Source organism: Dipodomys ordii, unplaced genomic scaffold, assembly GCF_000151885.1.
Source record: "Dipodomys ordii isolate 6190 unplaced genomic scaffold, Dord_2.0 Scaffold64, whole genome shotgun sequence".
NCBI lineage: Eukaryota > Metazoa > Chordata > Mammalia > Rodentia > Heteromyidae > Dipodomys > Dipodomys ordii.
In genome coordinates, this window is record NW_012267280.1 from 5,548,868 (window position 1) to 5,562,110 (window position 13,243).

The following is a 13,243-nucleotide window of genomic DNA, read 5'->3' on the forward strand; positions in this document are numbered from 1 at the left end:
AGATTAAGCGTTGGAACTCGAACTCTCTTTTTGGTTGGAGAGAGCTGTGGCGTTTCCCTACTGCCCCGTCGCCATCTTGGTCCCCCCTCCCAATAATTTTTTAAAGACAACCATAATAGCATGCCATAAGTTGTTTAAAATTTATGAATTGTATATTTCTTGAATATTCCATGTACTATATATACACTGCAGTAGACAGCAGAGAAAAGAAACTGTGAAAAATAAAACTATTGGTAAGGGGAAAGTTACACATGAGTAAATTCTAAATATCAGTAAAGAGACAAAACATAAAAACAAATGAAAATTGTAGAAATAAAAAGGAAAATAACTGAAATACATACAAACAAACTACAGAAATTCAAAGGCACATTTCAGCAAACTATAGAAACAATCAGTAAACAAACATGGACCAATAGAAACCAAAAAGTTGAAGAACAGACAAAAGCATTTCAGAAAAGTGATCAGTTGTAATGCCCTGTGGACACCATCAACCAGGGCAACATAGCAATGCAGGAATACTGGGAGAGGAGAGGAAAGGGGGCAAGAAAACACTAAAGGAAATAATGGCATGAAATTTTCTGAGTTAATGAAGGACAATAAAAGAAGTACCCAAGAAACTCAACCTATAAACAGAAAAGATAAAGGAAACCTACACCAAACACATGAAAATCACACCAAAACAAACAAAAGATTTGACAAGCAAGAGCAAAGGGACCACCTGCAAGCAATCTTGAGTAAGGCTATGAGAGGACTTCGTATCACAAACTTTCTTTGCTATCATGAAATAAGAAGTGTTGGCACATTGCAGGGTGCCAGAGCCTCATGCCTGTAATCCTAGCAACTCAGGAGACCCTCAGGAAATCTGAGGATCACAGTTCAAAGCCAACCCAGACACAAAGGTTCATGAGAATCTTATCATCAGTTGACCTCCAAGCCAGAAGTACATATGTGGCTCAACTGCTACAGCACTAGCCTTGGACAAAAAAAAGCTCAGGGATGACCAGGTGCCATTGGTTCATGCCTGTAATCCTAGCTACTCAGAAGGCTGAGATCTGACTATCACAGTTCAAAGCCAGCCGAGGTAGGAAAGTCTGTGAGACTGTTATCTCCAATTAACTTCCAGAAAACCAGAAGTAGAGCTAAGGGTCAAAGTGGTAGTGCTAGCCTTGAGCAAAAAAGCTCAAGGACATGCCCAGGCACTGAGTTCAAGGCCCCATGACCTATTTAAAACAATTCTCACTGCTGCACCCAGGCCCTGGACAGCATCTTCCTTGCAGACAAGGAACCTTAAATGCCATAGTGCAACCACTTATTAAAGGACTCAGAATATACGGTTTTACAGATTGACATGGAAAGAGGATTGCTCTCTCTTGCTCACTTGGCTCTTTCTCACTCCCTGCCTCCCCCCCCCACTCCTCTCCCCTCGCCCCCGTCTCTCTCCCTCCCTCCTTCATTTTTTGTGGTACAAAGTTTGAACCAATGTGCTACCACCTGAGCCAAGCCCCCCAACCCTTTATGGTTTATTGTCTCAGATAAGTTCTTGACTCATTTGCCCCAACAGCCCTCAAATCTCAATCTTCCTGAAGTACACCTGTGGAATACCTGGGATTATAGCCTTTCACTACCATGCCAGGACTTAATACTTTCTGCTTTTTTTTTCTTTCCAGTAACAGAGTTTGAACTCAGGGCTTTAAGCCATCTGACAGCTCTCTTGCTCCTACATGGTACTCTGCCACTATGGGCACATCTACAAGCCTAGCTTTTTACAGGTTAATTGGAGATGGAGTCTCTCAGACTTTTCTGCCCACGCTCACTTCCAAACACCATCCCTTTCAAATATCAACCTCCTGAGTTGATATTTGAAGGACTAAAGACATGAGCCACAGGCACCTGGCTTAAACACACATACCAACATATACTTTTAAAGCAAACATAAGCACAAAGCCTAACTTCAAAGTGGCTGCCTTTGGCAGTTGGGTTAATTGAAATGGGAAGAGGGCTTCCATTTTCTCTGTATTCAAAATTTTTAGTACTAACATATATAGACCAGAATGCCAAAGACAGGGCTGTAGATCAAATGGTAGAGCCTAACCTTGAGCAAAAAACAATAAAAACAAAAACAAAAAAACAAAACAAAACAAACACCTCAGGGATAGCACCCAAGCCCTGAGTTCAAGCCCAAAGAGCAGCACAAGAAAAAAAAAAAGAACATTGAGATATACCTGTCTAAATTATTGAGATATATCCAATCAAATTTGAGCTTAAATATCTTTTTATATTATTTCTAGCTACCTTACTAATAATAGCAAAAGGAACTATATTGTAATTCAACTAGGTATGTATTATGGGAAGAAAATGAATCCCTGTCTTTATCTCTTAACAAATACAATAGTATGGGGTTCACTGACCTAAATGTAAAATTAAAACTATTAACACTTGGATAAAAAATGTAAATGGAGCTTTTCACAACCTTAAAGCTGTCAAAAGATAAGACTAGAAAGTATTATTGAAAATATGATAAGCTGGGCACTAGTGGCTCACACCTGTAATCCTAGTTACTCAGGAGGCTAAGATCTGAGGATGGCAGTTTAAAACCAGCCCAGGCAGTATAGTCCCTATGAGATTTTATCTCCAATTAACCACTCAAAAAACAGAAATGGAACTGTGGCTCAAAGTGATAGAGCACTAGTCTTGAGCAAAAGAGTTCAGGGACAGTGCTAAGGCCTTGAGTTTAAACCCCACAACTGACAAAAAAATTTAAGAACTTTTTAGAAAAGCTCAAACTGGGAAAATAAATAAGTTGTATTTTTACATCATAATGCATGTAGAAAGCATACTTAAAAATATTCTTCTATTATAGTATGAATGACATATACTATTACTTGAATTTCTAGGAATAAATTCCCAATCATTAGAAAGTAACTGGAAAATTATACCATATACTGACTCTAAGAGAAAATGATAAATATGACAATACTTTTTCATTTAGTAAAGGTAGTTTAATGTAAGACCAATTTTTGAGCATATTTTTTAAAACAAGTAGAAGGATTTCTGAGTCATGGAAACATGTCTTAAAGGTTAACAATTCTCTTTTAAATTTTTCTTTTTTATTATACATTGTGTGTTTATTCTTTTTATCAGTGTATATCAATTGTACAGAGTAACGGTTTTCATTGAGAAATTTTCACACATTTATGATGTATCCTCCATTACCTTCTTTTAAAAAAATTTTAATTGATATTATAAAGGTGATGTACAGAGGGGTTACAATTACATAATCCATTACCTTCTTACTCCACCCTTCTCCTTCCCATTCTCATCAGTCTCCTTTCTCTTCCCCAGCAGTCCCTCTTATACTTGCATGTCTCTTTTTTTCTGTTCCTCACAGTGCTCTCCCCTTTTTGTTAAACCAGACTGAATCAAGCAATAAACAATTCAATAACTGGTCTTTGATTTATTGATGGACATGTTAAACAAATTATCAAAAAAAGGTTAAGAATACCGGAATAAAAATTAAACCATGAGCAGCTCCAAATAGCATAACAAGAAACATAATCTTAAAGAATGTCCTGAAGATGTACGCTTTAGCTGCAGCTAAAACACATACTCCTATTATTGTTGAGATGGCACTTTGTAGCACTGGATAACCTAACATATACAATGCATCAGTTGCTTTTCCATTTACTGTGGTCTTGGAACTGGAAACAAATGCATAGGAGATGTGTGCAGAAAAATCAAAAGAAAATCCTATACAAATGACAAGATTAATCATGGATATGGAATCAAGATTGACTTTCCAGAATGCCATGAAACCTGTTACTCCCACAATCACAGAAGCAATGGCAAAAGTTACCCATATGGAGCACACTGGATGAGGAATTAACAGTAGGGAAACTATGAACATAGCTACTGATGCAACTATGACATTTCTAACAGTGTTTTCTAGTACGGCAGCAAACTGATCAAAGTATATGAATGCCTGGTTGTACACCATTAGGGGAACTTCACATTTGTCAGCTATGTCTCGTAATTGGAGTAACATTAGCTTCTTACTTTTGGAGGAAGAAACACTCATAACTTGAATGAAACCCCGGGAAGAAGTGATTTCATTTGATGAAGAAACATTAACATCATATGTAAAAATTGGAAACGTACTTAAAAAAACAGAAAGGTTGTCCAAAAAAGTTTTCTTATTATTAATATCCTGACTGCTATTTTTCATGTATTTTACATATTGCCGCAACCAAAACTCTGTGAGATTTTTATCTACATAGCTATTTTCTTCAAACTTTATCAGACATTTTTCTAATTCTTGCCTTACATCTTCATCCCAATAGTTAATATTTTCAGTAACAATAACCATAACCCTGGGACCATACTCTGAAAAATAATCTTGCTCTATGTTAAAATACGGTATGATATAGGAATCATCGCTTGCCAGATTTCGAAGGTCTAAACCCTCTTGCACATGGAAACACCCATATATGCTGCTTATGATGTACAAAATATATGTCAACACTACAAAAAGCTTACACTTGGTGGTTGTGAGAAAAGGACCAAAATAGTCTCTAAAAAACAAATTCATTGGATGGTTATCAGCTCCATATTCATCAGGGACAGACCCAAGTGGGAAACAGCAGGTCTTTTTGAGTGAGGCATATTTGGGGTCTGGCTTTTTCACCCAGTGCAAGCATCCTACTTCTCTTCTACCATCTAGAGCCATAACTGCCCCAAAACAGGTGATTTTATAACAATAACAAAATACTAGGGTTGTTCCTGTATAGATGCAAAAGTACTGTACGGACCTGAAAGAGCTCATTATACCAGTATAGAAGGCGAGTACATTGGTGATGGTGGTAATTGTAATGGACACGGCCACCTTTGAATACACACTGGAAAGCCGTTCTCTTACGGTAACCAGGAGGCTGGTCTTCTGCCAGGCAGAAATCATGATAAACATGTCATCAACCCCAACTCCTGGGAAAATAAGAAACAAACTCATCATACATATTAATGTACATCAAGTGAATACATTGACCATTTTATTTTTCTATGTTAAGCCCTTACTTGTCTTCCCCAGTCTCTGCTTGAACACTGTCTTCCCTGTAACGTTCTCTCAGGTTGTTTCTAGATTCACAACAGAATTTGTCATTCCTTCCTCTGTTGTCAGTCTTTGCTCTGTACATGCTCCTATAATTTTACACATACCAAGACATACTCTAGTCCTCAGATGTTTTAGTAATTAGATCTGAAAACCAGGCTGATGGTTAGTTGAAACAGTATTAGCAGTATGTATCATTGATTCCATTAAATTCCATGAAAGATCACTTTTGTTCATAAGTTCTTTCACGCTAATGTACAAACACATCCAGCCAAAATTCTCTTGCTTAAAATAAGCTGGATATATATGCTTACAGTTAGCATCTGGCTATCTATGTGGTAAGATCTGAATGGTATCACATAGTTTATAGCATACACAGAGCTCATGCATGTTCACAAACATGGTTTTCTTACTGGCCTGTTTCTGAAACTTAGAATGTGATTATTCAAACTTCAATCTAGCAGGTTACATAAGGTATCAGCTCACTGCTCCAGAAGCTAGTAAGTACTCTGCTTCTTACTTTTTGTAGTGGTAGGAGTCAAACCCAAGTCTTCATACATGCTAGGCAAGTACTCTGCAACTGAGCTGTGCTGCCAGCCCTGAGTGCCCCTGAATCAGAAGCACTACCAAAATAAATCTTAAGAATCCTTGCAACAAAATAGAGGAACAAAGGGTAAACAAATGCAGCAGAGGTACTTACTCACTACATACTATGTTGAAAATAAACTATGCAACTCGTAGGTGAGGGTGGGAGGGAAAAACTAGGAGAGCAAGGCCAAAGGGTGACATTGTCCAAAAAGAGATATACTCTACCTGATTTGTGTCACTGTAACCCAGTGCATATCACCTTTATAATAACAATTTAAAAAATTTTTAAGAATCATATATGCCTGGTACCACCAATGGCTCACGCCTGTAATCCTAACTACTCAGGAGGCTGAGATCTGAGTATCATGGTTCAAAGCCAGCCCAGGCAGGAAAGTATGTGAGACTCATCTCCATTAACCGTTCAGAAAACCAGAAGTGGTGCTGTGGCTCAAGCTATAGAGTTCTAGCCTTGAGATGAAGAGCTGAGGGACAGCACCTAGGCCCAGAGTTCAAGCCCCATGACTGACAAAAAAATTATATACTTCTGGCTTTTTCTGATTATGTGGTGCTGAGGAATCGAACTCAGGGCCTCATGCATATAAGGCAAGCACTCTACCAGTGAGCCACCTTCCCAGCCCGATTTCTCCATTTTTAACTTGCATCCTTGATTGAGAAGTCAAACACTGTTCTCATATTTTCAGTAACTTATATTTTGGCTTTATATATATAAACTGCTATCCATATTCCCTATTTATCTGCCCAAAAGTGATGCTAAATTATTTTCCAAATCTAAAGATACATAATTCATCTTGATTTTTCCTATTTCCTATTTGAGATTCATGCTCCCTTTGGATCTATGCAGCTACCTACATAAAATGTATTTCCTTATCTACTCAGCACCTCCCTCCCCCCACACTCACATACATCGTACAGCCTCACATTTTATTTACTCACCTAGAATAAGAAACGGGGAATTGGCAACTATGATCACAAATGGCACACCAATGTGCAACATCAGGCCAAAGCCACTCACCACTGCCATGGCAACATTAAACACTCCAAAAACTGCAACTCCCATTTTGGTTCGTATACAGTTCAACCTGTAAATTTGGAATGAAAATAATCACAAAATCTGGGGTGGTGGCTTACCTACTGAAATTCCACCAATTGATACCATTCTTTACTTGGATATCTACAGTCATAAGCCTTTGGACTAATAATGTATACGTGTGTCTGTTTGTCTGCTGGTATCTTGAAGCCTGCAAGAACTATACCATACCAACTGTCTAAAAAGAAAGAGGAAGAGGTGGGCTGGGAAGTGGTAGAGTGCTTGCCTTGCATGCATGAGGCTCTAGGTTCGATTCCTCAGCACCACATAAGCAGAAAAAGCTGGAAGCGGCCCTGTGGCTCAAGCTGTAGAGTGCTATCCTTGAGCTGAAGAGCTGAGGGACAGCACTCAGGCCCAGAGTTCAGGCTCCAGGACTGACCGGAAAAAAAAAAAAAAAGAGGAGAAGGAGGAAGAGAAGGCGGCGGCAGAAGAGGAGGAAGGGGAGACAGAAAAATAGGCAATCTGCGTATTTACTAAACTTTCTAGATGGTTCTTATGCAGCTAGCCAAGCACTATTCCACAGACTAACATTTCAGAATCATAAAGATTTACTGAAACTCTGCAGATGATTAATTTGATTAACTTTATATTGATAAGAAGAGGAATGTGGGCTGGGAAGATGGCTCAGTGGTAGAGCGCTTGCCTTGCATGCTCGAGGCCCTGGGTTTGATTTCTCAACACCACATAAGCAAAAAGAAAAAAGCCGGAAGTGGCGCTGTGGCTCAAGTGGTAGAGCGCTAGCCTTGAGCTGAAGAGCTGAGGGACAGCACCCAGGCCCAGAGTTCAGGCCCCACGACCGGACTCCCCCCACCAAAAAAAGAGGAAAGTGAGTTGGAATGCAGCAGTAATGGAGGGTGTCTTGATCCATTTTCTGTTGCTTGGCAAAATCCCTGAGGCTGGGAATTTATAAAGAAACATAGTAGATGACATCATGGTAGGGGAGGAAGAGAGGAAAAGAGAGAGGAAGAAGAAGAAGGAAGAGGAGGAGGAAGAGGAGGAGGAAGAGAAGGAGGAAGAGGAGGAGGAGAAGGAGAAGGAGAAGGAGAAGGAGAAGGAAGGAGGAAGAGAAGAAGGAGAAGGAGGAGGAGGAGGAGGAGGAGGAAGAGGAGGAAAAGGAGGAGGAGGAAGAAAGAGCACTCAAGCAAGTCAGGAAAAGACTCAGAAGCCAAATTTCCTTAAAAAAAAAAAAAAACTTGTCACAGACCTAACTAGGTCCCATGAGAACTATATTAATCCCTTCTGAAAGCCACAACCCAAAAACCTAACCATTTTACAAGCAGGCCCCATTTCATGGAATTTCATCACCTCTTAACACTATCACACCAGAGCCAACCTTTTGCACACAAACGGTTGGGGATGCATTCTTATCCAGTTATCTTTCTACCCTACCTGTGATCCTTATTTAGCCATAATCACAGTATTATATAGCTCCTACAGTTCAAAGCTAGTATAATGTATACTGTGTTATATAAAGTTTTTGTCTGTTACTCTTGTTCAGATTTTCACTTCATTTTAAATCATGTGTATGTCTATAACAATTTATGCATTTCACCTAAGTTATTGTTTATTAGCATACAGTTGTTCATAGTATTATTATCATAATTATGTCTCCCCTATCATATCTGTTTATTTCCATCTGATCTCCTTTTTGTTTCTCTATAACAAATGTTGGTTTGGTTAAATGTTGTTGTTTATCTAGTCTACTTTATTTATCTCTTCTTGTACATTTTATTAGCACACATCATGCCAAGTTTCACTGTTGTCTTTCTGCACATGCTCAGAATATACCCCTTTTTTACCCTACCTTTCTCAATCTCCCTTTAAGCATCTTTCTTACAATTTATTTTTAATGGGCTTCATTAAGGCTTTTTCCCTTTTTCCTCTCTTTCCCCCTCCCACATCCCAATGACTCTCCCTTACAATGGACCCCCTCATTTGTGTTTGTGCCATTTTTTATATCTAGACTATGCATATCAGAGAATTCATGCAATATTTGTCTTTTTGAGTCTAACTTATTTTGCTTAACATGATGATCTCTATTTTTATTCATCTTCCTGCAAATGTCATTATTGCATTCTTCTTTATGGCTAAATAATAATCTATACTGTATGTATATTACATTTTCTTCATATACTCAGCTATTGATAGGCACCCAGACTTATTTTAAACTTCACCATTGTCAATTATGTCACAATAAACACAAGTGTACAGAAAAGTCTACTCTGTGCTGATACAACAGAGTACTATAATTTTAAATGTTTTAGTTTTGAGGAGCCTTCTATTTACACAGTAGACAAACTGATTTACATTCCCAACAACAATGTAAAACCCTCCCCCCTTGTCTCCACATCTTTTCAGCATTTGTTTTCTTTTTTTTCTTTTTTTATATGCATGTGTGTGTGTGTGTGTGTGTCTGTGTGCGTATACTGGAGCTTGAATTCAGGGCCTGGGCAAGGTCCTTTAGCTTTTTCATTCAGAGCTATTTTTTTTCCACTCAAACCACAGTTCAACTTCTAGTGATTTGGTGGTTAGTGGGAGATAAAGAGTCTTGTGGACTTTACTGCTCAGACTGGCTTTAAAACATGATCCTAGGATCTCAGCTTTCTAAGTAGCAAGGGTTATATGCATAAATATTAGTTGTATTTCTATACATGTGCTCAATCCAAAAGAGAAGAAATTTCATCTAAATAACTCTAAAAGAATAAAATATATAGGAATTCAACCAAGAAAGTGAAAGAAACTGAAGACCAAAATAAACATAAAGCTCTTTTAGTTAAGAAGAGTTATTACTGCTTAAAAATGGGCAATCCTGCACAAAATAATCTACATTTTCAACTTGATCTCTGATCCCTCTCTCAAAATTCCAACTGCCTTTTTATTCAGAAATGAAAGTCATTGAAGTGGGTGAACTTCGGCCAAGTCCCAGTGGCTCAAGCTTGCATCCCTGCTCCATATACAGGCATCTCTTGAGATAACTGGCACAAGCACCGCAAAACTGGGGCAAAAGGAAGCCCTACCAAAGAAGTGGAAATATAAGCTGGGATGCCCTGCCACCAACACCAAGATTGGCCCACATTGCATATACACAGCCTGAGTTCCAGGTGACAACAAGAAATACTGTGCTCTGAGGCTGGGTGTGAGCAACTTTCCCTGGGACTCTGACTATAAAACAAGGATCACTGATGTCCTCTGCAATGCATCCAATAACAAGCTGCTGGTGAAGAATTGCAATGTGCTCATGGACAGAACACTGTATTGGCTGTAGTATGAATCCTACTATACACGGTCCTTGGGCCGCAAGAAGGGGGCAAGCTGACTCCTGAAGAGGAAGAGATTTTAAACAAAAAGCAATCCAAGAAAATTCAGAAGAAATATGATGACGGAAAAGAATGCCAAAATCAAGCCAATGTGGCCAGTGCTAGAAGGCAAGAAGCTGTAATTCTATCTGACGAAGATCAAGGCCTGGAAAGGCAAATAAAGTCGTCTACCACCGCCTCCCCCTCCCCCCCCCAAAAAAAAAAGAAAAAAAGAAAAGAAATTAAAGAGTCAGCACTCAAAATCATATGGAGTTGCAAGAAGCCTTAACTGGACAAAAAATAATTTAGAAAAAAAACAAAATATGAGCACTCAATACTAGTCAGACATAAGAAGGAATGAAGCTCTGATACATGTTCCAACATGGATATTGAAAACATGCTGAGTGGATTAAGCCTGCTTAAAAGGACAAGTTTCTAGAATAGGTAAGTAAATATCAATAGAAATTGATTAAAGGGGCTGGAAGGGGGCTCAGGGGTAGAGTGCTTGCCTAGCATGCATGAAACCCTGGGTTTGATTCTTCAGTACCATATAAACAGAAAAAGCCTGAAGTGGCACTGTGGCTCAAGTGGTAGAGCGCTAGTCTTGAGCAAAAGAAGCTCAGGGGCAGTGTCCAGGCCCTGAGTTCAAGCCCCAGGACTGGTAAAAAGTAAAAAGAAATTGATTAAAGCTTCACTAGGACTGAGGGAGAGGATTTTGAGGGTTAAAACAGTTGTATAGCTTCACAACAGTGTAGACATGAAAGCACTGAATTTATACTTAAAAAGTATAATGTGCTAGCCAGGCACCAGCGACTCACACCTGTCATCCTACTCAGGAGGCTGAGATCTGAGGATCGCAGTTCAAAGACAGGAATGTCCATGAGACTCTTTATCTCACCTTGACTTACTTTGAGCTGAAGAGGGCAGGGACAGCACCCAGGCCCAGAGTTCAAGCCCCATGACCAAAAAAAAAAGTATAATGTTAATTACATTATACTTATAATCTGTTTATTACATTATACTTGAGTTATATATATGTATTATGTACATATATGCATATTAAATACAATTTGTACTCACCCATAGTCTATCACAATTTTTTGGCACCATAAGAAGTGAAAATGTGAAACTCTTACCTGAAACATGATATGATTGCAAACAGTATGATTAAAACATATGCCATGTGAAACAAGGGGATCACTGTCATAGAAGTTGCCTCAAATTCCAGCTGTCTGGAAAGTGATGTAAAGTAGACCACCTGCAACAAACAAAGTTAGGAAAATAGTTTTCAATTCCAGTATTTGATATGTTACACATTGTCTTGAAACACTTCAACTTATCGGCAGAAACATGTTAAAAAATGAAATATCGGGGTTGGGAAGGTGGCTCAGTGGTAGAATGCTTGCCTTGCATGCATGAGGCCCTGGGTTCAATTCCTCAGCACCATATAAACAGAAAAAGCCAGAAGTGGTGCTGTAGCTCAAACGGTAGAGCACTAGCCTTGATCTGAAGAGCTGAGGGACAGTGCCCAGGCCCAGAGTTCAGGCCCCAAAACTGACAAAAAAAAAAAAAAGGAATATCAAGACTTGTGGAATTTTGGAACAGAGAAAATTATGTAGGTCTGCTTCTTCCCACAAAATCTGTGTTGTACTTTGAAAGTTCTTTCAAAACCAAAAGTTGAAAATACACCAGAATTAGATTTTACATGAAACTGAAAATTAATAACTGTGGAACTGGTGGCTTTCCTAAATTTTTAACTGATTGACATTTTAGTATTTTAATTGCATAAACATCATTTCACGATGGCCTGGTCTCCTCCATGGGCTTTTTCCGATAGCTCTCGCATTCGTCAGATTTATTTATGACTTAGTAGTGTTGCTAGCTCCAATTTTTTTTTTTTTTTTGGTCAGTCGTGGGGCCTGAACTCTGGGCCTGGGCACCGTCAGCTCTTCAGCTCAAGGCTAGCACTCTACCACTTGAGCCACGGTGCAACTTCCTGCTTATGTGGTGCTGAGGAATCGAACCAGGGCCTCCTGCGTGCGAGGCAATTTCTTAGGAGGTGTTGTGTCTCACACTACACAGGGCCTGCCTATAACTGGCCTGGCCCTGCTGCCTGGGGTCTGTGTTGGGTGGGCTGGTGGCAGGACTCGGCCATTTCAGAGCCACTTGGTTAGAAATCAAATCCTGCTTAAGCAAGGAGCCGCTCTGCACAATGTCTACGTCGCTGGTTTGGGTTTGCGCAGCGGCTTCGAGACACGGTCCCTGTCCGTTGTAGAAAGGTGGGCTGAGGGCCAAGCACCACGCGAACGGCGGCTCGGTGCCAGGTGCCGTCAAGTAGTTAGGGCGCCCCGATCCCCTGTCCCGTGGCACCCTGTCCTCGCGGGCCCCCCCTTCCAGTGCCCCGCGGTCGCCCCGAGCCTGACCCCGCATGCACCTTAATAGTCCGCAAGGCCAGTCTGCTCTGGAGATCCTCAAACTGATCGAGGAAGTGCACCAGCCAGGCCTTGCTGCGCCGGCTCTGCTCGGGCTCCTCCGTCTGCAGGAAGTACAGTAGGTGCATGGCCTTGGATGCCGCCAGCCGCCGGCTCGGGCCCAGCCACTCGCCCAGGGTGTTGCCTCCAAAGAAGCCGGCCAGGAAGATGGGGTGGCCTGAGAAGTTGAGGACGGGGAAGGTGACGCGGCCCAGGTCCAGCGCGGGGTTCCGCTGCCACAGGTACAGCAGCGGGTTGGGTGGCACGCAACCGGCCTTGAACTTGGCGCACACCTCGTGGTAGCGGATCTGGGAGCCGTTCTCCACTGCCGCCCGCAGGCCCCGCACAGCCTGGTCCAGCCGGCTCACCTCCGCGAAGACCTCGGCGTCCAGCAGCGAGTCCGCGTCGCTCACCACCAGCACCGAGGCGAAGTTGGTCTCAGTGCTCATGCGGGAGGCGGAGAAGCGCCGCGCGTCGTCGGTGGAGAAGTGGGCCTGCACGAAGCGCCGTTCGGCCTTAGCAGGGCCGCCCACCGGCGTGTACTGCTCCTCCAGATTCTCCTCCTCTTCGGGCAGGAAGGCGAAGCCCGAGCCCAGCGCGGCCGTCAGCGCCATGGGCGCCAGCAGGAAGGCCCAGGGGTGCGTGGCCACGGCGCGGCCCAGCCGGCCGAACGAGCGCG

General features: G+C 41.3%; 1 protein-coding gene across 1 annotated transcript; it reads right to left on the reverse strand.

Annotated features, from left to right (window-relative positions):
- Positions 1-3,025: 3,025 nt before the first annotated feature.
- On the reverse strand, positions 3,026-13,241 carry Ptchd3 (patched domain containing 3; the record flags this gene model as incomplete). The annotated part of the gene is made up of 4 exons (XM_013022706.1): positions 3,026-4,977; positions 6,644-6,789; positions 11,230-11,351; positions 12,528-13,241. Coding segments are annotated over 4 exons (2,478 nt in total), but the record flags the coding sequence as incomplete, so codon positions are not given.
- Between the last annotated feature and the right edge of the window lie 2 nt (positions 13,242-13,243).